The following is a 27,315-nucleotide window of genomic DNA, read 5'->3' as shown; positions in this document are numbered from 1 at the left end:
TAAGAAAGTGAGGCTGGGAGATGAGAAAGAGGGAGATCATAATGTATTTGATCTGCATGTCTTCTGATAATACTGAAGAAGAAGATTTTGTTGCAGACTCGCCAGTGGGGTTAGTCAGATGACATGGTAGTATTAGATTTTGTCTGGAGTAGCCTCTGGGCATGCTGGAAAGAGGAAGGGAAAGCTGGCACAAATCTTTGTGCCTTTTTGTTTGGCTTAATAAAGTATTCCGGAACACAGTGTTATTAGGATCCATACATTATAAATTTTGGAATGTTTCCCTTGCTGCCTTCTCTGCCGCCCACAACACATCCTACCCTGTGAAGAAACTGTGTGTGCACATCATGACAGTTACAAATGCAGCAGACCCACAGTTTCAGGTCCAGGTCCTCAGCATCACAGTTTCAAGAGGCCTACCTGACCTTAGAGTGGAAACATGTTGCTCTAGAGCTCCCCCCTTTCTGGAACTGTGCTTTGGGTTCCAGTGATTTTGGGTTTTATTGATGAAAATGGAGCCATATGCTCTCTTTCAGTCAATGCAATCTATACAACATCCTTGTAATGAAAGATTGAGGGTTTTCTTTTGTGGCCATGGGGCCAAATTCCAATCTGAAAAATGGTTTGGGATGATACATTCCAGAAGGAGATGTCACTAATGCCATAGAGGGAGGGATCAAGGCCACAGGAAAGAGGGTCAAAGAGAGCACCTGGAGCCAGGCATAATTTCCACCATTTGGGTCATTTTGCCACTAAGCATAGAAAACATACAGAAACTCAATCCTATGCATGTCTTTAAAGTATTAATCCCTTTATTCCCCTATTCTTATATCCAATCAGAGATAAAGACTTGGTTTCTGTCCATAGGGCTGGGGGCAGAGGAAGAAGGGGCAGAGCCTGTACAAAAAGCTTGCAAGCTGGATGAGAGATTCCAGTTGATTTTTGCAGTATGTGGAGTTTTTGAAACTTGAGAGGGAACAACTTATGTGCTCTCATCTTCTCTGACCCCAGAATGTATTCACAGATATTCATGTGTGGTGCTTACTCTTGCAGGAGTGGCTGTGTGATGTGGAACGGGCCATGCGCTGGACTTTGAGGGAGGTGCTGAAGAACTGCCGACTTGCCTTGAAGAAGATGTTGACCAAGCGGGACAAATGGGTGAAGGAGTGGCCTGGACAGGTGACTTGGGAGGCCAGAGGAGGACTGGGCATGCTCTGCTGCAGTACCATGCTCTGACTAAGGACTTTTTCATAAGGGAAAATTGGAAGGTTATACTGGTCACAATGCAGGGTCATCCAGAGCATTAGGGACAATTTTGCAATTGCTTTTCAGAAAATGCTTTACACAAACTGGTCAGAATCCAGACAGAAAGTGAAGTGAATCAGGGAACAAGCATTTTCGCAAAAATATCGTGTTTTCATTTCCAGTTCATTCACAAATGTGCTTTATTTATGTAATTGCAGCAGTCTGAAAACCATGTACCTGATTCTCCCGGTTCCCAGATATCCCATGGTTCCTTGCTGTGCCAAGGAGAGGGAGGCAGGCTTGTTCTTAAAGGGACACACACAACACACACACCTCTTTCCCTCGCATGGCTGCTCTCGAAGGCAGAGAGAGAGGACATTTTGGAATTCCTCCTGTACAGGAGGAAGAAATGGAGGATATGTCCTGGAAAAGAAGGACATCTGGGAGTTTCAGGCAGGTTTATGGACCAGCTCTGTCCTCTTTCTTTCTTGTGTGTGTGTGTTTGTGTGTGGTTTTATAGGAGTTCGTAAAGGGAAACCCCAGCCTGCCTTCCTCTGAAACAGCTTCTGGGGCAAAGAGGATTTTCCTTCCTGTTTCCCTTCCCTCTCTGGAGCATGTGTGTGTATGCACTTGTGGAAATGCTAGTTTGGAGCATGCACAAAAAAGTTATTTCCAAGCTAGGAATGGGATTTGTCCTCATCTGTCTGAAACCCAAATTCGTTTTCAACCCATTTTCTTGCTTAAGTAATGTGCTTTTAACCCCTAGTTGTGCTCTGTGCGTGATAAGTATTAGCAAATTTGCTTGCTTTTCTGGGATGCCAACATTTTAACTGTTTTCAGAATGGAAGCACATAGGTCCCCGTGTGAAAAAGTCCTAAGCTGGAAGTCCCATTGTGACCTGTTGTTCTTTAGCCAAACATGTCTGTGTCTGTATGCATTTCTTCTCTTAAACATAAGAGTGGGCATTTGAAGCTACCTTGTAGATACAGTGCAGGACACGTGGGAAGAAAAGATTATGCAGTGCTTGAAAGCCTTTTCAGTTGTACTATGAAATAAGGCATTTTTATGCAGTGGAGGAAACTCTCCTTGGGTGCATTGCTCCTTCTGTTTGCTCTCATGTGGAGATATTCTGGGTGAGGGTTTGTACACCCAAGAATAGTCTCCTCCACTACACAAAAATGCTTTATTTTCATATTTCATAGGGTTTTGCTGGGGATGGCGGCAATGGCAGCTTCTGCAGGAACAGCCAGGCCCCTCTTTCATTCTTATCCTGATTTCATCCCCTTGCAGATGGTGATCACTGCAAGCCAGATCCAGTGGACAGCTGACGTTAGCAAGTGCCTGGTCACCTGCAAAGACCGTGGTGACAAGAAATATCTCAAGGTCATGAAGATGAAGCAGGTGAGAAAAGGCAGCAGCTGAGGGGACACAGCGGCTGGCTGTAGAGTTTGACAAATCTGCCTTGTTCCTGGATTTCTTTAGGACCCTGTTGTGATTGTACTGGCATGTTTTTAGTGGTGCTTGGTGGTAAACACATGCTCACACCTTCCTGCCTCCACTTCTTTCCCTCCCCTCAGACCTGGCTCTTTGTTACTTACAAGTGCATGGGGTGGGAGAGCTGCTCCAATTTGCTTTTCTTTGGGGATGCCTTGAGCGGGGAGCTGGAGCCATGGGGAAATGCAAAGTGGGGCACACTTCCCCCTTTGTCCTCTGGCTCTCCAGTGTTTGGACTTAGTGCATTCAGGCTGGGAACGTGCTCCCTTCCTGTGACATCCAGAGAACTCACATTTTCGCCAAACAAAGGTGGTGGATATTCTCTGCTAGTTTTGGACCAAGTGCTGCAGAAATGGTGTCTTAAAACAGGAGGCATGAAGTCTCTGTAACACCTCCAGTTTGCCTCAAAATAACAGAGGCAGAGCATTGCTGGCTTGGACCAAGAGAGTTCTTTATATTATAGCATTAGCCTGAAAGTTGCCCTGAGATGCCCACAGCAGCCCTCCTTCATCATTTATGCACACATGCAACCCCCATCCATTAATGAAACTAGCCTTTCAAGGTAGACTGTTGCTGTACACTGAAGCTCTGTTTTGCTATCATGGCTAGAAGAATTTGGTTGGCCTCTTCCTCACAAACAGGCCTTTTTGTGGGCAGGTATCCATGTTAAACAAATATTCAGAGGCCATCCAAGGCAACCTGACAAAAATCATGCGCCTGAAGATTGTGGCATTGGTGACGGTGGAAGTCCATGCCCGAGATGTCATTGAGAGGCTCTACAAGAGTGGCTTGATTGATGTGACATCCTTTGAGTGGCTGAGCCAGCTTCTCCTCTACTGGGAGAAGGTGAGGGGAGCCAAGCATGTGCCAGTTGAGGAGGATGGAGTAGCATAGGTGGGAGAAAGAGAGTGGGCAAGAATGGAGTTTGTGTTTATGTGCATATGTGTGTGTCAGAGAGAGAGGTTTATCAGACTCAAAGTTTTGGACCTCAATTGCGCTAAGGAAGTGTAAAGAACATTGCAAAATGACTGTTTCGCGCGATGTCTTACCACATTGTTTGCTTTTCCGTCATTCCCCCGTAACGTTATGTTAGCGGTACAATTGCGCGAAAGTTGCTATTTGCGTGATGCAAAACCATGCATAGCGGAACTTTTTACTACACCAGCGCCTTCATTTTGTCTTGAACATTTCGCATCAACATATTTGTGCATGCTCCTTGGAGGTTTTGGTGGCATCCTGACCTTTGTGCTTCCGGGGGGGGGGGGGGGAGGGAAAAGGGGAGAAACCCCTTCCAGTTTCCTGTTTCATGCGGGGCAGAAGAATGGGGCTGGAATGGATGACCCCTAGGGACCCCTTCAATTCCTAGCCTCCGCGGAGTTCATGCGGGACAGAAGAATGGGGCTGGAATGGATGACCCTTAGGGGTCCCTTAAATTTGCAGCCTCCTAGGTGTTCTTGCAGGGCAGAGGAATGGGGCTGGAATGGATGACCCCTAGGGGCCCCTTCAATTCCTAGCCTCCTCAGAGTTCATGTGGGGCAGAAGAATGGGGCTGGAATGGATGACCCTTTGGGGTCCCTTCAATTTCTAGCCTCCTCGGAGTTCATGCGGGGCAGAAGAATGGGGCTGGAATGGATGACCCCTAGGGGTCCCTTCAATTCCTAGCCTCCGCAGAGTTCATGCGGGGCAGAAGAATGGGGCTGGAATGGATGACCCTTAGGGGTCTCTTAAATTTGCAGCCTCCTAGGTGTTCTTGCAGGGCAGAGGAATGAGGCTGGAATGGATGACCCTTAGGGGCCCCTTACATTTGCAGCCTCCTAGGTGTTCATGCAGGACAGAGCAACCCTCCCCTCCCCGGGGTTGTCCTGAAAAAGGAAGGCCACCGGAAGGGAATGGGGTGAAAAAGCAGCTCAGCATCATGGGAACTTTGCAATCAGTAACTTTTGCGTTGCGTTGTGTTGCTGCCTACCACACCAAACCATTTCGCAACACATTCGCAAGGATAAAGGGAGACAAAGGCCTGACTTCCCTTTTTCCCCATAGTGCCCAAAAAGGGGAGAAATGACGCTAAAACTACAGGAGCGTTGCGCAACGGGCTCCCATAGAAATGAATGGCGTCTGGAAGAACATCGCGGCTTTAATGTTATTGCGCAACATTCGTGATGCTAACATTGCGCGATAGGCAGGAAAAATAGCCAAAAAACCGCGTCTGATAAACTCCAGAGATTGAAAGAGAAAGACAGGAGAGTGCTAATGGGTTTCTGCTTCTGCTCTCTGCTGGACAGAAGGGTTGGTACTCTACCTTCCCCACTTCATCTATCCTTGCCTTTCACTTCCCTCTGCTGTCTGTGGTACAGAACCACAGCAGAATGTGCTGCTGGGGAAAGCCTGAGCTGAACCATGGGTCTCTGAACTCTCTTCTTCCAGGTGCACCCTTAAGGACTGGTGAGCAGCAGCCAGACTGCTTGATCAAGAGAGAACCCAAAGAGCATGTGGAAAGAGCTCCCATTCTGAGCTCTTTTTGCTTTTAGAGCTGCTCAGCTCTGGAATTTGCATTTAGGAGGTGGAATCAGGAGGTTGCCCTGAAAGCTGTAGGCTTCCCACTTGTTCCCAGCATGGGACTTTTTGCAGCCTGCCTTGCTTGGGCAAATCACACACTCTCAGCCCCAGAAAACCTCATGATAGAATTGCCTTAGGCACTAACAGTCAGAAATTACTTGAAGGTACACAGCAACAACAAACTTTCTACTACGCCTGGTTTGAGACCAGGCTGTAGTTGATTTTCAGGAACCAGGTGGGCCCCAGGCAAGATTGGGTACAGAACAAAAGCCAAAGTACGGAATGGAAAAGAAGGATGCAGGCATGTAGTCAAACCCAAGCAGAGCTCTCAAGATCCAAAAGAAAGAAGAGGGTCCAGAGTGCAGGTGGTTTGTTATAGTGTTATATAATTAATACACTTTTTCCACTCTGTTGTATGTGTTGGGATTGGTCTCGCATGACCTTGCGTTCCCTGTCAGGTTCTGTAATAGGTTGCCTGTTTGTACATGATGAATTGGTTGGGTCGTACATGACCTTATATCTTCTCCTCAGGTCTTGCAATATTATTGCTTTATTGAGGTTTATACACTGATAAAGACTGACTCCTGTTTTTTGGTTCAAAGGTTTTTTATTGTTGCAATAAATACACCTTGGTTTACCTTATGCTCTGGTCTCAGGACACTCCCTTCTCCTTGTACCTAAGCTTGTCAGTCTAAACCCATTTGTATGATTCGCAGAGACCACGAAGAAGAAGGACAGGTTACTCACCTGTAACGGTATTTCTTCGAGTGGTCATCTGCGAATTCATACAAATCCCGCCCATCCTCCCCTCGGTGTCCTGCTCCCATTGGCTCTGTCTTACATTGCCTACTTGGCGGAAAAATTTGGAACTGGGGAAAAGAGCGGGAACCAGGGCTTTATAGGAGGGGGGCGGGGTTACCGCCAAAAAGTTTCTAAGTGTTGCAAAGTGTACTTTGCCCAGTGATTCTAGAAGTTTCCGAACAGCACTGCGCAGGCGCAGTAAAACCCATTTGTATGAATTCGCAGATGACCACTCGAAGAAATACCGTTACAGGTGAGTAACCTGTCCATCTCTGGATTTTGTTGGACTGTGCCTCCTGTTAGCCCTTATGATTGGCTATGCTGGAAAGAGCCGATAGTACTTCAGTAGCATCTCGAGGGCCTTACAGTCTTCATTTCTGTTAGATAGGCGTTGGCCGGCGAGAGTCAGCTAACAGTACTTGGGCAGCCAAATACTGCTGCCTTGAAAGTGCGCTTGAACCCTTCAGCTGGGCTTGCAGGAGAAATGGGCTGTTGGTAGCACAGGAGGTCAGGTGCTGGAATCTGGCTGCTGGGAGACCCATTTGAGAAACATCTGTCCCCCAGCGTTTCACACTTTCTTTCTTCTGCATGGTGACAAAAAACAATGAGAGCTTAGAAAAAGCTGTGGCAGAATGTCAGTCATTTTACCACTGCTGTAAGAAGTGTCTCATAATCCCTGTGACTTTGGAATGATCTCTCCTCTGCCTTTCCTCCCATTCCATGTCTTGAGATGCACATGATGGAAACTCTGTTTTCAGTACCTGGATGACTGTGTCATCCGACAGACCAACACTCAGTTTGCCTATGGCTATGAATATCTGGGAAACTCTGGGCGGCTGGTCATCACCCCACTTACTGACAGGTACCCCATGGCATGAGCCTCTGACCCATATTTGTTTTGGCGCTTGTTGAATAGAGAGGTGGGCATGTGTGGAAGAGCTGGTGTGACTTTCTGACAGGTTGCAACCTGTGTCTTCCTTGTCTTGGTTGGCAAGCCGAGGGATCCACTAAGAAGATCAGGAGGGGATCAGGAATGTAATTACCAGGCAAAATAAAGGCACTGGGCTCCCAAATAAATATACGAATGGATAAAAGTTTCCTTCAGTCCTCACATCCCTAGCATTGCTCAGATGAGACATTAGAAATTGCTCACCCTTAGAACTCTTTTATTTGTTGCATTTGCATTCCCTTGGTCACAGTGCCTTTTTTCATTGAATGCTTAAACTGTATTTTTAAATACTCAACTGAATTGTTAAGTTTTAATTTTTAAGTTATTATAATGCTAGAAATTTGGACATCACAGGACAATTTCATTGAGGGGGGCAGAGCTCTTAGTTGGGAGAACACCCTAATTTTATTCCCCCTACCCATAGCTACACACCTGAGAGGGACACTGGAATTGAGGTGGGGGCCTACTGTTTGCGGGTGTGCAATGGAAACGAATGGAGCATAGACAGAACAAGAAAGATTACAGCAGTGGCCAATGAGAAGTGAGGAACCAGCTGTGGTGCACCCACAGTCCTGCTCTAAGAAAAAGTCAACAAGGTTCAGGTTGCTTTCTTCACAGGTGCTACATGACCCTGACCACAGCCCTCCACCTCCACCGGGGAGGGTCCCCCAAAGGCCCTGCAGGCACTGGCAAGACAGAGACAGTGAAGGACCTGGGCAAAGCGCTGGGCATGTACGTGATTGTGGTGAATTGCTCTGAAGGCCTGGACTACAAGTCGATGGGGTGCATGTACTCTGGCCTGGCACAAGTAAGTAAGATGTAGTGTGTGGAACTTGTGTATGTGTCAGTTGCTGATATCACCAGGCTGGGCTCCTGATGCAATCCAGCACTTGAACTTCCTACGGGTGCCCTGGCTTTCCTCAGCTCATTGCCTTCTTTACCTCACAGACAGGTGCCTGGGGCTGCTTTGATGAGTTCAACCGCATCAACATTGAACATTGCTGTCTGTTGTGGCTCAGCAGATCCTTTCCATCCTCTCAGCTTTAGCTGCCAACATGACTTGCTTCACCTTTGAAGGCCATGAAATCAACTTGGTGTGGTCTTGTGGCATTTTTATCACCATGAACCCAGGTGGGAATCTAGGAGATCTCGGATGGGACAAAGAGTGAGCTGAGCTGAATAGCAAGGGGGTGGAGTAAGGTGGACATACCTCTGTCGCTGCCCAGTGCCCTGTACTGATGCTCTTCCCGGTGCCATATGGCAGGACATGCTGGGCACACGGAGCTTCCTGACAATCTCAAGTCCATGTTCCGTCCTATCTCCATGGTGGTGCCTGATTCCACCCTCATTGCAGAAATCATACTCTTTGGAGAAGGCTTCAATAACTGCAAGGTACTGCATGGTTGGTGGGCAAAGTGGGCACAGTGCCATCCCCTGCAGTGAAAAGTTTGCCAGAGCTCCAAATTCTTTTCTCCCATTCCCAGGTCCTAGCCAAGAAGGTCTACACCTTGTACTCATTGGCCGTGCAGCAGCTCTCCAAGCAGGACCGCTATGATTTTGGCCTTCGGGCACTCACTTCTCTGCTCCGTTATGCTGGGAAGAAGCGCAGGGTTCGGCCTGACCTTACAGATGAGGAGGTGCAGTGCTCTTGGTCTTCCAGCATAAAGCTGCATCACCTGAGAGAAGGGCTTGGCCAGGGGTCACACTTTCCCAATCTCCTGCTATACCGTGGCGCCAGCACAGAGAGTCCTTGGCTCTTGGTTGCTAAGAGCTCTGCTGTGTTTCCCATCCCACACAATTCTTAAAGATTTCTGATACTTGTTTATTTGTTTGTTTGTTTATGGATTTGCTTATTTTCAGTCATTCTGGGGTCCTGAGATAATGTGTAAAAACAGAGAAAATATTATTTAAAAATAGGCTGAAACAATTTCCTGTAAAATCAATTTTAAAGTAACTTGTGTTAGTTTTTTGTGGGTTTTTCAGGCTGTGTGGCCATGTTCTAGAAGATTTTCTTCCTGACGTTTCGCCAGCATCTGTGCGTACAATGTTCCCGTGTCATACGTGGGCGCCTTTTACGCGGCTTTCAGCTTACGCTGAAACTATTTGCCTTATGTGGAGGGGTCCGGAATGGATGGGCATACTGTGTATAGCATGATCTATGTACAGCAATGATGGTGGGCAGACCAGTTACAGGGGACGGGGCTTCTTTGTACCTGTGCCTTTGATGGCTTTGGGAATGATGCAGAAACCCCTCCACCATGGGATCCTCTTGGGGTGAGTGATAATTTCTGTTACGGGAGGCCTGTACCTGCCCCCTTCACTTTTGCTCTCCTGCTTGTAGGCTCTTTAATCATCTCTTCTGCTTTGGTTCCTTCTTAGGTTCTCCTCATGACATGAATATAGCCAAACTGACATCCAGTGATGTGCCCCTCTTCAACGCCATCATTCAGGACCTCTTTCCGGGCATCGAATGCCCTGTCATTGATTATGGAAAGGTCAGCCAACAAGTCTCTGGTCTCTTTCCTATCTAGTTTTACTCAGGTGGGCATAGCCTCTCTTTTCTGGGTAGTGGGCCACCATCACCACCTATTGCTGAGATGCTGACCATCAGAGAAAGATCTCTCCCTCCCCTTTCTAGTTACTCTCTGAGATTCACCACCCCATAGAAATGGTGGGGAAGCAGTAGCGTTCATTCCTGGGGCAGTGGGCTATAGTACGCAGAGCTTACTATAGCTTTTGGATCTCAGAAAGGTTTTTCCTTTCCTCCTCCCTTTCCTTCCAGATCAAGGAAGTGCTTGAGCAGGAATTGAGGGAAATGGGGCTTCAGGTGATCCCCTTCACTATAACCAAGGTGATCCAGCTGTACGAGACCAAGAACTCCTGCCACTCCTCCATGATTGTGGGCAACACAGACAGTGGCAAGACTGTTACCTGGCGTGCCTTGCAAGCTACCCTCTGTAGCCTGCACAAGAGCGGAGACCCCACCGGCAACATAGTCCGGGTTAGTAGGCTGTTGTGTTGGTTTTCCAGGACCTGTTGTGTTGGTGGGCAGGGCAATGCTAAGAGCTGAATGGTCCCCTGCCTCCCTCCCTTGGCTCTGCCCATCTAGCTGTTTTCTCCTCAGCATTCCAATTCACTTATTTCCTGTCTTTGCAAGCATCTTCTTGGGCTTGGTGGTGTGGTATTCTTCCTTTTTAGCTTTTTGCTTTATCAAAGAGTCTTTTCTGGTTGGCTTCTGTCCTGCATTTTTTTTCTGTTGGATGGGTGTCATGTTGAATATTGTTGCTTGCCCTTGCCAATGGAAAGAAGATACAAATTACCCATAGCCCCCAAGGAGCTCTGGCTTTGAGCAACCATAGAGAGCTGTAGAGAAAGGGCAGGTGTGTGGCTGGGTCTTAGATAGACAGAAGGCCCCTTGCTTCCTTCTGACTGTGGCTTGTGCTCTCTCTCGCCTCCTTTCCTTCTCTCTTTCCTTGCTGGGCCTTTCTGCTTCCAGGAATTCCCCTTGAACCCGAAGGCAGTTTCCTTGGGTGAGCTGTACGGAGAGTACGACCTCAACACCAACGAATGGACAGACAGCATTCTGTCCAGTGTGATGCGAACAGCGTGTGCAGGTACTCCAGACTTGAACGCCACTGTGTTGGGGCATGTGTTTATGAGGGAGGGAGGTGCCAGAGATCTGGGTAGAGGTGTGGAAAGAAAGGCATCCATTTCTCATTGGGTTATGTGGTGCATTGCCTAGGTAACTGCTTTGCATTGAGTCAGATGCTTGGGCCATCCAGTTCAGGCTTACCTACCCTGGACTAAATCCTATTGTTACCCATTAGAATTATCTATGGGTTGGCTCACCATTCAAGAATGGATTGATTGGACCTATTCTAGGTGGGAATAAACAATAGGATGTCAGCCACTGTGTGGCAGCAAAGGTGACGGCAGAATCTGACAGCAGCGTTGGACACGGCACAGTTTCCTTTCTAGGGTGCAATGTTGTCAGGCTGCTCTGCAGGCCAGCCTAGTTGCAAGTTATGCAAAGGCCTGGAGTTTAAATCATGGGTTGGGGGTGCTGAGAGCTAAAGGGCAGAGGAAGGAAAGGGCAGAGGGATCAATAGTTATGCCCACAGGAAAAAAAGGAATAGTTGAGAGTCCAGAGCTTCAAAATGTTAAAAAAAATTTTTTTGGATCATAACTCCCACAGTCCTCAAGCCAGCATGATTACTGATTGGGCACTTTTAGAAGTTAGGGCCAGGGTTTGATTCTCAGCTCAGCCATTAACCCACTGGGTGCTTTGACTGTGAAGGCACTGTGCAATATAGCAGCTAAGTAAAGGCCTCAGTCAGGTAAGCTTCAAGCATGAAGAATCTTTGGCTCAATTCTGTTGCAGCTTTTGCCTCCTCCTTTCTAATCCTCCTCCTTACTAGCACATTCCTTCCTTCCTTCTGCCTGGTTGTCTCTCAGCGACCATTTCCTCACACTGAGCAAGGGAGAATGCAAAAAACATCTCTGCTGGCCATCACAGGCTGGCACCAATGATCTTGATGGTGTTGGCTGCTCTGTCGGGAGTTGCCCTCAAAGACTTGGGGTGCTGAACTGCAAGCTTCTGGGGATGCATGCCAGCCCAGCTGCCAAGTTATGGCATTGCTGCCTGCTGCTCTTCAGACCTGCCTCTTGCAGTTCACCTGATAGGGGGCAAAGGTGATTATCTCGGTACATTGGCAGGTGACCTCCCACAGCCCTTTGCTTTTTAAATGCCAGCAGGGCGGTGGGATGGCTGTTTCTAGGAAGGAGTGGAGGAGGAAAGGAGCAGGAGGCCCTCCTCTGACTCCAATTTCTATGATAATTAAAAGCAAGAGTGTGGTGGCATGCATGTTGATTTGTGGGACAGAGGGAGCAGAAATCTACAGCTTTCTTAGAGTCTCAGATGAAGTCTAACCCTCAACCACCCTTATCTCTGCTTGCTATCAGAAACTATACCAGTACTGGCAGAAAAGAAAACTTCCCTTGTCCTTGTGGAGGAGGATCCTGACCATCCATTTGGTGCAGGAGAAAGAAGCAACTGGTCATGTGCAGAGTGCTAGGAACTAGCCGCTGGAACAATCACCCTAGGGGCTAAGGTTCTGGCCTAGTTAAGCTATATCACAGCATGGTCTGTTTTCAACCTTTGGGCTTCAGGATCTCAGGTCCCCACTTGCCCAGTCAGCCTTGCTTCCTTGATTCCCCCGCCTCACAGCCCTCTAACCTCAACTCCTATCCCACTCTGACCTCCTCACAGGCATTCCCCCTCAACCCCAAAGCTGTGAGTCTCGGGGAATTGTTTGGGAGCTATGACCTAGCCACCAATGAATGGTGCGATGGCATTCTGGCTTCCATCATGCGAGAAGTCTTCACAGGTATTTATCCTCTGCAAGGCCCGTCTTGGCCATGCCAGGTGCCAGCCTCAGCTGCCAATCACTCTTCCTTTTCTGAGCAAGCTGGCACCTCTGTTTGCCTGAGTCAGTCAACCTCTTCAAAAACAAGCCCTTGGAAGAAATTCACTGCCTGTCTTCTGAAATTTTCTCTGTCTGTCAGAATTCAAAAGGCTTGGTGGATACATTGGAGGAGGCTGATGTGATTGCATCATTTGCTGAGCTTGTATGTGTCAATAACCAGTTGTGCATGTTCCCTTCTTCCACTGACTCCCTTTCTCTAAGGTGCTGATTGAGGCTTTCAGTGTGGCATTTTTAAAAAGTCATATTTCTAGTTCTCATTAAGGTAGGAGAATGAGGGGGGGAATATCAATGAGCCTAATAATGACTCTTCCTATAGATATTCTCCATACATTTGGATTGAATTTAAGGTAGGTGAGTCTGTCTGCCTACTGTACATTCTGACTGGCAATGACTGTTCAAAACAAACCCACACCAACACATCTGCTGGTCATGCTAGCTGAGGAGTTCTGATTATTTAGCTACAGAAGTAATATTTTCAGGTTCTGTTCCCGCCCCCCAGCCCATTCAGTGACTAAATATCATTTCAAGGAAGAAAGTAGGTAATCCACAGTCCTGAGACCAATCGTGCCTCGGTGAGGGGAGCAGGATTCTACATTCTGGTTGCACTTGCTTGCCTTAGGACCTGACTGGGCTTCTTCTCTGCCCTCTTTGCTCAGATGAGAAACCTGACGAGAAGTGGATCCTTTTTGATGGCCCCGTTGACACATTGTGGATTGAGAGCATGAACTCAGTCATGGATGACAACAAAGTGCTGATGCTGATCAATGGTGAGACGATTGCCATGCCTGAGCAGGTGAGCCAGCAATCCATCCCCAGCTGGTCTCTGGGTTGTCATCCCCAGCTGATCTCTGCTCAGGATGGATGGCTACTTTCTCTTCCTTCCCTGCTGCAGGTGTCCTTGTTGTTTGAAGTGGAAAACCTTGCAGTAGCCTCTCCTGCCACAGTCTCCCAGTGTGGAATGGTGTACACAGATTATAGTGACTTGGGCTGGAAGCCATACGTCCTTTCCTGGATTGAGAAGCCCCCAAAGGTACTTGAAGGGAGGAGTGGAAATTTGTGCAGTTTGGGGATTGTACAAAGATGCCCCTAACAGAAACAGTAGCTCCCAGCAGCTAGCCCTTACAGAGGTAACATCAGCAAGCCTTCCCCACATTCCCTCTTGTCATGCTCATATCATCACTCCAACCCTGGTACTGCTCTCACTGATGCAGCCATCCCAGAACACATCCATTGCTCTGTCTGCAAAGGCCCAATATACCAGGAAGAGAAGGGATCCAGACTGTGGGTGGGTGAGTGGAAACGGGGTGAGAGAGACAACAGGGGAGCTCCAAAGCATGTTTAGGAGGCAAACTGTGGGTTCACTCAAAACTGGATGAAGAGGAGCTTGGCGGAGAATGACATGGTGAGGAAAAAGGTGGACCAGGAATTAAATTAAAGAGATGGCATTCGATTACCTGGCTCTGTTAAGAACCTACAAGGGGGTTTAATCTTCATTTGTCTCTTCTCAGGCTGAATCAGAAACCCTGCAGCGCATGTTTGACAAATTCACCAATAAGATCCTGAACTTCAAGAAGGAGAACTGCCAGGAACTTGTCCCCATCTCTGAATATAGTGGGATTGTGGCTCTCTGCAAACTCTTCTCATCCCTGGCCTCTTCAGAGGAAGGGGTAGGTAGCAGACAAAGCTTGTTCCTCTGTCCTGCATGCCCTCAGGTTCCTTAGAAACTTCTAGGGAAATAGCAACCTCTTTTTTGGTCAGGCAGCCTAGTGCTGTGGTCCTGCTAATCAAGGGTCAAAATGTGTGTGTGTGTGTGTGTGTGAGAGAGAGAGAGAGAGAGAGAGAACTAGAATTTCTTCTTCGTGGTCTCTGCGAATCATACAAATGGGTTTCACTGCGCCTGCGCAGTGCTGCTCGGAAACTTCTGGAATCACTGGGCAAAGTTTACTTTGCAACATATAGAAACTTTTTGGCGGTAACTCCGCCCACCTGTTATAAGGCCCCTGCTTTCCCGCTCTTTCCCCAGTTCCTTTTTTCCGCCGCGCTTGCTGCTTTAGGGAACTTCGCTCTTGCTTCTATCATTGGATCACTGGCTTTTTGACTTCGGACCATTCTTGACCACTCTCTTGACCACTGCCCCCACTGTATCTTGACCTCGGACTGCTTTTGACTTCGACTTCGTCTCCGCCTTCTTGCTCCGTCACGATGTCGCCCCCCTTTAAGAAGTGTGATGTCTGCGGGGGCAAACTCCCGGTCCAAGACCCTCACTCTTCGTGTCTTCTCTGTCTTGGCGGCGACCACGACATGAAATCCTGTTCGCTCTGCAAATCTATGACGTCGCAGGCGCGTAAGAACCGTGAATCCCGCCTGACTTCGGCGATCGCCCAGGGTAAGGTCCATGGGGAGACTTCCCGCCCAGCTTCGGCTCCTTCCCTCCCGGCTGCCGCTCCTGCCTCGGCCCCGCGCGAGAGTCCTACAAGCGCCGCTTCGGCCCCCCCGGCACTCTCAACCCCCGCCAAAGTGGACCGCGGCTCTCACAAGCCCAGTGCCACCACCAAGTCGTCTTCTGTGGTCAGCGGCCCAGACAGGTCCAGTACCACCACCAAACCCTCAAAGAGCCCCTGCACACTGTCGGGGACCGAGGGTCCGACGGCTTCGGCGTCGGTTGCTGGCTCCGCCTCCAAGGTCGGGACCGACCGGTCAACTTCGGCTCCATCCTGTAAGCCCAAGCACTCCAAGAAGGCTAAGGGAGGAGACCCCACCGCTCCGACGGCTACAGTCTCCAGTCCGTCAACCTCTGCCCCGGCGGCTTCTGTGTCTTCAGCCGGTTCATCCCGGATGAGAGAGCTCCAGGAGAACCCCTTCTTTCCTCCGGAGGCGCCCAGGCCCGTCAAAAAGGCCAAACATTCTGACTCCGCTTCTTCCGAGCCACCCAAGAAGAAGTCACGCAAGGAGCCCTCCAAGTCCTCCGACGGACGTAGTCACCGTAAGGATGCGGAACCCCTTACGCCACAGCGTTCGGTTCCAGCTCCGGCCCTCCAGACTCCCACTCCGCTGCCACAGGACTCTCCCGTGCGAGATGATGTCCCACGTCTAGCTCCGACGCTCCCCGGGCTGACCACCGCCGAGTTCGTGGGTTCAGACGATGATGACCTCGCTCTGCCTCAGCGTCCCCCGATTGTTGTCCGCTCTCCGATCTCGGTACCATGTCCGGAGGCTGTGCCATCCGAAGAAGTCTGCCATGATGACCTTGATGTCTTTTATGATTCGGAGGTAGACCGTTACTACATGGCGGTCCCGCGAGAGATGGCGCTTCGCAAGTTTGATGAAGGTCGCCGCCACCGGGCCCCAAAGGACAAGGCCTCGACGGTCACCTCCAAGCCCTCCACCTCAGCAGCTAAGCCTTCCTCATCAAGGCTTGAGCTTGGACCACGCTCTCACGGGCCCGGCCGGGACCGTCCCCAACTGGAGCACCTGGTGATCCACTCCGATACCGAGTCGGATCTTGTGCCAGTACCGTTGCCAGCTTCACCTGACTCGCCCTCTGACAACGACCTGTCACCGCAGGACTCTCCACAGGTCATGCACCACCCTGAGCCAGCGTCACCTACTGACGATCGCCGATCCTTCAGTGAGCATGTCATCAAAATGTCCAGGGCTCTGGACATTGAGCTGGCTTATCCTGAGGAGGCGGCCCGGGATCCGGTGGAACAAAGGGTCCATGGTCGGGTTCCAACCCCACCTTGCATCCCTCTCCTTCCGTCCCTGGAGACCATCATCAAACGGTCTTGGGACAGCCCTGCGGCCTTGGTCAGCACCTCGCGGAAGGTGGAAACCCTCTACCGCGTTTCTCCGGCTTCCTGTCCGTGGCTGTCAACTCATCCAAGACAGAACTCGGCCATCGTAGAGGGCGCGCAGCTCGCCTCCACCCACAAGCAGGCCACCTCTCCAGTAGACCGGGAGGCTTGCAAGATCGATGGATTGGCTAAGAAGGCCTATTCAGCTTCTTGCTTAGCTGTCAAGGCCACCAACTACACTGCATGTATGGGGGCCTATGTGCAGTCCTTGATGGAGACTATCTCCCCCCTGATTCCCGACGTCCCGGATGACGTCCAGAGGAAACTGGTTGAGGTCAGAGACGAGGCCCACTCCATAGGTGGATGGCTCATCACCGCGTGCCGCAACATCACGGACTGTGTGGGACGGGCGATGTCGGCTTCAATGGCACTCCGCCGACACGCCTGGCTGAGAGGCACAGACCTTACTCCTGGAGTCAAGTCAGCTATTGAAGAGATGCCTCTCGATGAGTCTGGGCTCTTCAACACCGACACCGACGACCGCCTCAATCGCAAGTTTAAGATGAAGGCAGCCGCGAGGAAACATGGCATGTCATCCTCGGTGTCAGCCCCGTTTCGCAAGAGACAGCGCCCATGGCAATCCCAAGGCCAGTCCTACAGACCATTTGGCCAGGACCGACAATTCCATCAGCAGGGCTCTCAACGATCCAGGCACGCGTCCCAGTCATCCTCCTCCCCTGGCCGACGGAATTTTCCTACCCGGCACCGGAAGCCCTGCCGGCAGGATGGTGACCAGGGTAAGAAGAGAGACTGATGGGGTCTAGCACGCTTCGTCTCCTCTTCCCCTTTTTTCCTGGACATACTCAGGCCATTTGCTACCACCTGGGCCTCCATCACAACGGACTCGTGGGTGCTCAACATCGTCCGTAGGGGATATGCCCTCGAGTTCCAAGAGCTCCCTAAGACCGGAGTCTTCATGTCCACCACCCCCCTCGGACACCCTTCTCGACGAAGTGCGCACTTTGCTTAGCAAAGGGGCAATCTCCCCGTTACTACCCGGCCTCTTGGCCAGGGCTTTTTTCTCCAGGTACTTTACGGTACCGAAGTCGGATGGCGGCATCAGACCCATCCTGGACTTGAGGGATCTGAATGTGTGTCTTGAATACCGGCGTTTCCGAATGGTAACCCTAGCTTCCATTCTTCCCTTGCTTCATCAGGGTCTCTGGTTTGCAACGATCGACCTGAAGGACGCTTATTTCCACATCGGGATTCGGGAGTCCCACCGGAGATTCCTCGCATTCGCCGTCGGTCCCGTTTCTTACCACTACAACGTGCTTCCCTTCGGTTTGGCCACGGCGCCCAGAGTTTTCACGAAGTGCATGGCACCGGTGGTAGCATACCTCCATCAAAAGGGCTTCATGGTCTTTCCATACCTGGACGACTGGCTGTTCGCCGCCGAGTCCCAACAGGAACTGCGGGAAGCAGTCTCGTACGCCTTGCACCTCCTAGACTCCCTGGGTCTGGTCGTCAACCGAGAAAAGTCGCACTTCACACCGACCAGGCAGGTCAAATTCATCGGGGCCATCATCGACTCCGAAAGATGCTCCGCCTTTCTCCCTCCGGACCGTTTCCAGGCCCTGGGGGTGTCTCTCAGGCCTTTCATCTCCCACAGGAGAGTGACGGCCAGGGACGTTCAGGTCACCCTGGGACACATGGCATCGACGACGTCTGTCACGCCTTGGTCACGGCTTCGCCTCCGACCCCTACAGTCCTGGTTCCTCTCGGTCTTCTCCCCGATGGAGGACCCCCCGTCCAAGTGGCTCACGGTACCGAGACCGGTAGCCGCTTCCCTACGATGGTGGTTGGACTGCCGCAACGTGTGCACCGGGATGCCTTTCCATCAGCCTCAGCCCCAACTGACTCTGACAACTGATGCTTCCCTGGAGGGATGGGGCGCCCACCTGCTCGACCTGGTCGTCAAGGACAAGTGGTCTGCTCAAGACAAGCTCCTTCACATCAACGCTTTGGAGATGCTGGCGGTGGAAAAGGCACTGAGGGCATTCGAATCCGCTGTCGCAGGAAAGGTGGTCCTCCTGAGGACGGACAACACCACGGTGATGTACTACGTCAACAAGCAGGGAGGCACCAGATCCAGGACCCTGCTCGACCTCACTCTTCGCATCTGGGACTGGTGCATCCAAAGACGGGTCCTCCTCCAGGTGATTCATCTCCCCGGAGAGGACAACGAGTTGGCGGATCGCCTCAGCAGATCTCCGTCGGTGTGCCACGAGTGGAGGCTCCATCCCGAGACGGTCAGCGACCTCTTCGACCGGTGGGGAACTCCCCGGATCGACCTCTTCACGACCAGGTGGAACAGCCACTGTCCCCAGTTCTGCTCCAGGAAGCGAATGGACGGATCCCTCGGAGACGCATTCGCTTTCCTCTGGACAGGAGAGCTCCTCTACGCCTTCCCTCCGTTCCCTCTCATCATCAGGGTGGTGTCCAAGTTGACATCCGACCGGTCGCATGCGATCCTGATCACCCCGTGGTGGCCGAGACAGCCTTGGTTCGCATCCCTTCTCCATCTTTCCAAGAGATGCTTCCTCCGCCTCGATCCTCGCCCGGACCTGCTGTCGATCCAGGACGGACGGATTCTCCACCCGGACATCGAGAGCCTACCGCTGGTGGCCTGGAACATACAGCCCTATCCGGCCTGCCGGAGGCGGTGAGGACGGTGATCCTGGCTGCAAGGAAACCTTCCACCCAGCGGTCCTACGCCCTGAAATGGAAGAGGTTTAGCCTCTTCCTTGACCGAAAGGGCTTGTCTCCGGCTCAGGTGTCCACTCCAGTGGTGCTGGAGTTTTTGATGGTGCTTTTGGATGAGGGGCTGTGCCTCGCATCCATTAAGTGCTATTTGTCTGCCATTTGTGCCAAGTACCAATTCGGGGGGAGGGCTTCCTTTTTTAGGGATCCCTTGGTGAAGGGGTTCCTTAAGGGATGTGCCAACCTGCATCCTCCTGTGTCGGTACCGGCGCCGGCTTGGAGCTTGGAGGCGGTACTGTCCGCGCTCCAATCCAAGCCCTTTGAACCGATGGCCACAGCGGACTTGAGACTACTGACTTGGAAAACCGCCTTTCTTGTGGCCATCACCTCTGCCCGCCGTGCGGGCGAACTCTGTGCCTTGCGGAGGGACCAGCCCTTCCTGAGGTTTCACAAAGACAAGGTGGTCCTGCGGACAGACATTACTTTCTTGCCTAAGGTGGTGTCTGCTTTCCACATGTGCCAGGACATTGTGTTGCCGACCTTCGCTTCCAATCCGACTTCGGATGCGGAGCGAAGCCTGCATTCTCTTGATGTCAGGAGAGCGCTGGCGTTTTACCTGGACAGAACTGCTGCCTCCAGTCGGTCCGAGAGACTTTTCCAATGCTACTCGGAACCGAAGAAGGGGTTGCCTGTCTCTGCGCAGAGGTCTTCCAAATGGGTGGCCGGTACCATCCTCCTCTGCTATGAACTGTTGGGCAAACCTCTCCCTGCCAGGGTTCGGTCCCATTCTACAAGGGCAATGTCAGCATCCTCGGCATTCCTGTCGGGGATTCCCTTGGAGGATGTCTGCAAGGCTGCTGTCTGGTCCCAACCTCTGACTTTTATTAAACATTACAGGTTGGACACCAGGGCCATCCGAGACGCAGCTTTCGGGAGGGCTGTGTTGGTTTCAGGTTTGCACTGATTGCACTACTGATGGGTTGTGTCTCAGCACTTATGTACATATGTCACTGTTTCCAATTTGTTCAATGTTGGTTTGCACAATTTCTATGGGACTGGTCTTGCACGACCTCTTGTTCCCTTCTCAGGTTTAGCAATGTTATTGCTATGTTTGGTCTGTTGATCAACAAAAAGGCTGACTCTTTTATGGTTCAAGGTGTTTATTGTTCGAATAAATATGCCTTTGGTTTACCATAGCTTTGGTTTCAGGACACTCCCTCCGCCGCATACCTAAGCTTGTCAGTCTAAACCCATTTGTATGATTCGCAGAGACCACGAAGAAGAAGGACAGGTTGCTTACCTGTAACAGTATTTCTTCGAGTGGTCATCTGCGAATACATACAAATCCCACCCGTCCATCCCCTCAGTGTCCTGCTCTTATTGGCTCTTTCCATCGCCTGCTTGGCGGAAAAATTGCGGAACTGGGGAAAGAGCGGGAAGGCAGGGGCCTTATAACGGGTGGGTGGAGTTACCGCCAAAAAGTTTCTATATGTTGCAAAGTAAACTTTACCCAGTGATTCCAGAAGTTTCTGAGCAGCACTGCGCAGGCGCAGTGAAACCCATTTGTATGTATTCGCAGATGACCACTCGAAGAAATACTGTTACAGGTAAGCAACCTGTCCATTTGGGTTGCATTGCCAAGTATTTTGAAGCATGCTGTTGTCCTGCCCATAGCTTTGAGAGGAGAAATTTCCAGCTAGGTTGCCCCATGTTTTCAAAATGCAGATCTAAATATTAACATCTGACTTTCTAACCATGTCTTTCGAGCACATCCTTTTTTTACTCTTGCTATGTCTCAAACTCTGGTGCTGCAGCAGCAGCTCTGAATTGTGCTTATGTTGACCTGTAGTCTTCCTATATATTCTAGTTTTTCAAAACTGTTAGCAACAGTGGAACACTCTCCCTTGGTGGGTGGAGAAGTCTTCCTTGGAGGTCTTTAAACAGAGGCTGGTTGGCCATCTGTTGGGGATGCTTTGATTGAGAGTCCCTGCATGGCAGAATGGGGGTTGGACTGGATCAGGGCCCTTGGGGTCTCTTCCAATTCTGCGATTCTATGATTGCCCCAGAAATATCTGTCTGGAAGACACTGGAAGACATAGACCTCCCCTGCATGCTCTGAATATATTGCCTTCTGGCTGCCTAGATACTATGTACTAAAGCTTTCACTGTCTCTTACCACTACCTATGTTGGGTGGGGCTGGTGGAAGTTGTAGGCCAAAACACCTGGCAAGTCAAAGGTTCCCTGCTGTGTGTCTGTGAACTTCTGGGCAGCCCTGTTTCTCTAGTCCCAAATATTTACTTCCCTCACTGCTCTGAGTCAATCAGCCAGCAGGTTTCCTGTGCTTATTTTCTATGTTCTTTCCTTCCAAGCTGAATCCCACAGACAGTGAGAACTACACAACGGTGGTGGAAATGTATTTCATCTTCAGCTTAATATGGTCCCTTTGTGCAGCAGTGGATGAGGAGGGTCGGAAGAAGATAGACAGTTTCCTTCGAGAGATGGAAGGCTCCTTCCCTAACAAGGTCACTTGGATTTCATTGCTACAGGGGGAAAGGGGTGACATGGCTGGGCCAAGCCTAGCAACTTTGGTCTGTTGCCCCTCACAGCTCTCATCTCTCAAGTTTCTGGTCTATGCAGGGCTTAAAAATAGTGACACTCACCATTCTCCATTTGGGTCCCACCTTTACCTGCAAAAAGGCTTAAGAAAAAAGCAGTGACACCCCTGTTTGAGGCAAGTAATCAGAAGGAAAGACCTTCCCAGTCCTCTGGAGTGGCTTCCCGAGACTGAACCTGGGACCTTCTGTTTGCAAAACATGCTGTCTGCTACAGAGTGTTTGCAGCAACCTCCAGCCCAAATTTGAAACCTTTCCACCACCTGGGAGGCAGTGATGTAGTCTCACAGGACAAAAGCAAAACTGGAAAATGTCCCTATGCTGTAACAAAAAACTGTAGAAATTTATTGTCTTGAATATTTTTAGTACTGTAAAGAGAATAACAGATAATTTCCTTGTTTTTAACAACAACAAAAAACAACCCTTGGCTAAACCTCAAAGAAAACTGTTTTCTCAAAGGTCACATATCAGAATTGTACTGATATGCCTCAAGTTTAGTTTTCTTTTGTATAGGTATAACAATAACACTTTTAGCTTCACTCACACACTTCCTACATTACTTACCAGATCACATTTTGACTTGGCTATATGCACTTGTGACTTACTGAGAAGCAAGAGATTTTGTGAAATAGAAACAGGTTTAACGTTTTGTTCATTTGGTAGTCTATTCCTCTAAAAGCTAGGGTTTGTTAATGCTTGTCTGCTTAGAATAATAGCTAGAACTTCATATTCCATATTTAATCCATCTAATATGACTGATTGCAGTGCAGCAGCCCAGACAATTAGAGAGATGGATATAGATATTAGACACAGAGAAAGTGTGGAAAATTTTCCAGAGAAAAATATCACCTCACATTTTTGTGAGGAAGATCCTGCATTCTTTGTTTAGCCTGGGGCACATTCTACTGTTGTGGTCCTTGTGCCAGAAGTAACTGCAAAAAGGCCATCCACCTGACAAGTTCACTTCCTTCCCTCCCAGGACACTGTCTACGAGTATTATGTTGACCCCAAGCGGAAGCAGTGGTCTTCTTTTGAAGATAAGCTCCCCAAGATGTGGCGATGCCCACCCCAGTGAGTAAACCATCTCATATTTTTCTCCAGAGGCAGCAGCCTATGGCCCAGCACTCTGGTCTACGCCAATCCTGGCCAGTGAAGGAAGGGTTTACAGTGAGTGCAGCTGAATCCACAAGGCGATGATCTGTTTTCATGGGTCTTGTGTCCACAGCTTGAAAAAAAGTACAGTTGGTCCCCCTGATTCATGCATTTTTAATCTATGGATTCAAGCAGCCACGGCTTCAAAATATTTTTTAAAAGTATAAATTCCAAGTAGGAAACCTTGATTTTCCATTTTATATTAGAGGCACCATTTTCCTTTTTCCATTATATTTCATGGGACTTGAGCATCCATGGGTTTTGCTATGGGGGGGCAGGGGCTGGAACCAAACCCCAGTGGATAACAAGAACCCACTGTACCTATTTTGGATATGATTCTCAAAATCCCCTGGCCAGCACAGACACAGGCAAAAAAAAACCCCAAACACACCATTATTCCAAGATCTGAGGCGGCGGCGCCGCGAGAGGCGGCAGCGGCGGAGGGTGAGGAGGAGCAGGAACACCTGGGCTATTAAAGCCCCCAGCGCTCCCCAGTCCACCGCGGCGGCAGCGTGAGAGGCGGCAGCAGCGGAGGGTGAGGAGGAGCAGGAACACCTGGGCTGTTAAGGCCCCCAGCGCCCCCTACCCAACACAGCGGCAGTAAGAAGATCAGTGCCAAGTCGCCCTGTAGCTTGCTCTGTTAAGATAATTTTGTTGATCAGACTGGAGGGACTAAGTATAGGGTGTTCCTACCCCTATACTATTCCTGACACTGTACTCAGCTAGATCTCTGATCTAGAGGACACGACCTGCACGCCTGTGGGGTCTGAGGGGGGGGGTTTAGTAGAGCTTGTCCAAGCTAAAAGAACTGAACATATTAAGCTAGGGGAATACAAGGCGAAGCTTAGGGCAGGCTCAATAAACAGCCCGACAGTGCCAGGATACTTCCTTTTGGAACCAGTCCTATTCTAGTTTGGTGGGGTTTTTCTCACTTGTGAGGGTAAAGTTTTTTATTTGTTGTTGTAGCGCAAGTTAAGGAATATTTAAGTACCAGCAGAAGCATGCCAAAAAAAAAGAATACACATAAAACACAGAGGATGGATAGTCCGCTAAGTGATGAGTCTGAGTCGGTAAGTGTTCAAAGCGAGATTAGTGTCACGATCCTGCAGGAACTGAGAGAATTTAAACAATCCTTTGGGAGAGAAATAAGGGAAGAGTTGAAAGGGATAAGGGAGGAATTAAAAGAAACTAGAAATGAAATACAAAAAGATTTCCACAAGGAAATAGAAACCCTTAGCGGGAAAATTGAGAAAATCAATAGAGAAATAGAAGAAGTTAAATCAGAGACGGGGGAAGTATCTATAAAAACTAAGAATCTAGAAACGCAGATTGTAGCCTTAGAGACAAGATTAAAATAAAATGAACAATTAATCTATATACAGGAAAGTAAGCACAGAGAAAAGTGTTTGAAACTGAGAAATGTGCTAGAAGACCCAGAAGAGAAACTATTGGAAAAAGTGGTAACGAGTTTAGCAAAGTATGTTGATGTGGCGGAAGACTATCTAGACGCGCAGATAAAAAAAGTCTTCAGAATTAATTCCAGAATTGCTAGGGAAAGGAATATGCCAAGAGATATCCTGATCTGTTTCACGAATTCTAGGATAAGAGATGAGATAATACACCAGAATTTTAAAGAAAAATTGTTTATAGACGAAAATATAATTGAGATATATAAAGATTTGCCGACCCTGATTTTAAAGAAAAGACAGAGCTATAAATTCCTGACAAATCTGCTCCAGGAAAAAGATATTAAATACAAATGGGACAAGCTGGAGGGTATAATTGTGACTTACAAGCAAAAGAGACATATTATAAACTCAGTTGATAAAGCAAGGGATTTTTATAAGGAAATCGCCACAACAGAACAAGAAGGAAAGCAAGCATCGTGATAAAATAAATAGTTTTTTGTTTTTTTTTTTAAATCAAAGTCTGAAAGTGGGATTCCGCTTAAGGCGGGAGGGGTTTTTTTGTGGTCTTCTCTGACCAAATGGCTATAAAAATTGGTTCGTGGAATGTTAAAGGATTAAATCAAGGGAAGAAAAGGAAGCAAATATTTCATTTATTGAGTAAAAGTTTTTTTGATATTGTGTGTATCCAGGAAACCAAAATTAGAGAAAAGGATGTGGGAACCTTAGCAGATTCGAGACTAGGCAATCTTTATCACTCATGTTATAAGAAAACTAAGAGAGGGGTAGCAACGTATGTAAATAAGAATTATGAGTCTAAACTAGTATATAAGGATACAGAGGGGAGATTGGTAATAATAGAAGTGACGATTGAGGGTAAGAGCCTATATATAGGGAATATTTATGCTCCCACGAACAGGAAACCATCTTTTTTTCAACAACTTAATAAAGAATTGACCAAACTCAACAAAGCAAGTGTTATTGTGGCAGGGGACTTCAATGGTGTTATCAAACCAAGTAGGGATAGGAAATCGATAAAAACCATGGGTCCTAATCAAGGGAAACTTCCCAAAAGTGCCAAGGAATTAATCGAGGACCATGACTTGATTGATGTGTGGCCAAAGCTATATGGAGACAAAAAAGGCTTCACTTTCTTTTCTGACTGCCATTTATCATATTCCAGAATAGACATGTTTATGGTTTCTGAAGATTTATTTATCAGGATAGATAAAATGGAGATTGCCCCTAAAACTTTATCAGATCATAACCTTATTGAACTCTATGTTCAAAAAGTGCAACCTCGGAGGTTTGATTGGAAATTAAATGAGACTATCTTAAATGATGAGGCTTTTGTTAAAAAATTGAGAAAAGAAATAAATTTCTTTTTTGAGGAAAATGATAAGGAAGATATGCCGATACAAACAATTTGGGATACCAGTAAGGTAGTGATTAGGGGTCTATTAATACAAAGAGCATGTGAAATAAGGAAAATTAAACAAATGAAATATAATAAACTGCAAGCAGAACTGAAAAAAACTGAAGAGCAATTAATAGCTTGCCCTCAGAACAAAAGATTAATTAATAAAAAGAAATTGCTACAGAAAGAGTTGCAAGCGGAAATAGTAGAGGAAATTGCATTGGAGATGAATAAGTCAAAACAAACACAATTTGAATATGCAAATAAGATAGGTAAAATACTTGCAAGGAAACTAAAAAGAGGGGAAAAAACAAATAAAATAGAAGAAATTAATTATAAAGGAACAGTAACAAATAAACAGGAGGATATAATTAAAGCATTTGAAGAATACTTTCAGAACCTATACAAGGAAGAGAGGCTGTCAGCTGAATTATTAAAGGGCATGGAGTTATTTTTAGATAAAGGAGAAATAGGGAAAATATCCAAAGATCAAAGAGCACAATAAAACAGCTTAATTAGTAAGGATGAGATCTTTCAGGCAATTGGGAGACTGAAAGAAGCAAAGGCCCCAGGGCCTGACGGGTTCACGGCTAAGTATTACAAGATATTTAGAGGAGAATTAGCAAACCCACTACAGAGAATGTTTAATATAATAGTGACCCAAAGAATACCAGCGACGTGGCAAGAAGCTACAATTGTCATGATCCCAAAGGAAGGCAAAGATAAACGTCTAGTGCAAAATTATAGACCAATATCCCTTTTAAATGTGGATTACAAGATCTTAGCAATGATATTGGCGGAGAGACTTAAATCTATCTTGAATTTAACAATCAAAAGAGAACAAAGGGGTTTTCTCCCCAAACGTCAAGCTAAGGATAATATAAGAACAATACTTAATACTATAGAATTTTACAACAAGAATAAGAACAAGAAATTAGCATTATTATTTATCGACGCCGAGAAGGCGTTTGATAATATAAGATGGGAGTTCATGATTGCAGTCTTAAAAAGGATGAATATAGGATTTAGATTTTTGGGATATATAGAACAAATTTATAAACATCAGTGCGCTAGACTTAGAATAAATGGTTATAAATCGAGGGAAATCCAAATTAGCAAAGGAACAAGACAGGGGTGTCCCCTTTCCCCACTGCTTTTCATCAACACAATGGAGATCTTAATGAACAACATTAGAAACAATGACAAAATTAAAGGTATCAGAATTAAAGGGAAAGAAAAGAAAGTTTTAGCATTCGCTGACGATATAGTTGCCATAGTAGAAGATCCTATAAAGGGAGCTGAACAGTTAATGAAGAATTTAAAGGAATTTGGTAGCTTTGCTGGCTTCAAAATCAATAAGGATAAAACGAATATGTTAATGAAGAATATAGATAAAAAAGAAGAAGAGAAAATATCTAAAAAGACGGGGTGTAAGACCGTTAAGAAAGTAAAATATTTAGGCATATGGCTAACGAACGATAACTCAAGACTATATGAAAATAATTATAAAGTAAAATGGAAGGAAATACACAAAGACTTAGTAAGATGGAACAAGCTAAATTTGTCAATTCTAGGTAGAATCGAGACTATCAAAATGGCCATCCTTCCCAAGCTTTTGTTTCTTTTCGGCAATTTACCAATT

The 27,315-nt window shown here is 47.9% G+C and overlaps 1 protein-coding gene across 1 annotated transcript in view; it reads left to right on the top strand.

Moving 5' to 3' along the window:
* DNAH2 (dynein axonemal heavy chain 2) overlaps positions 1-27,315 on the top strand; it is a 161,737-nt gene that overhangs the window by 100,857 nt on the left and 33,565 nt on the right. The window contains 17 exon segments of the mRNA XM_089481030.1: positions 1,051-1,176; positions 2,533-2,643; positions 3,394-3,582; positions 6,852-6,955; positions 7,661-7,850; positions 7,991-8,038; positions 8,041-8,173; positions 8,307-8,434; positions 8,527-8,683; positions 9,416-9,537; positions 9,825-10,043; positions 10,539-10,656; positions 13,185-13,321; positions 13,421-13,558; positions 14,037-14,195; positions 21,456-21,608; positions 22,678-22,769. Of these exon segments, the coding sequence (XP_089337156.1) occupies positions 1,051-1,176; positions 2,533-2,643; positions 3,394-3,582; positions 6,852-6,955; positions 7,661-7,850; positions 7,991-8,038; positions 8,041-8,173; positions 8,307-8,434; positions 8,527-8,683; positions 9,416-9,537; positions 9,825-10,043; positions 10,539-10,656; positions 13,185-13,321; positions 13,421-13,558; positions 14,037-14,195; positions 21,456-21,608; positions 22,678-22,769 (2,324 nt within the window).

The sequence above is a fragment of the Sceloporus occidentalis genome, unplaced genomic scaffold (assembly GCF_023333645.1).
Source record: "Sceloporus occidentalis isolate IW3139 unplaced genomic scaffold, rSceOcc1.0.p SCAF_14, whole genome shotgun sequence".
NCBI lineage: Eukaryota > Metazoa > Chordata > Lepidosauria > Squamata > Phrynosomatidae > Sceloporus > Sceloporus occidentalis.
This window is presented reverse-complemented; position numbering and strand designations above follow the sequence as displayed.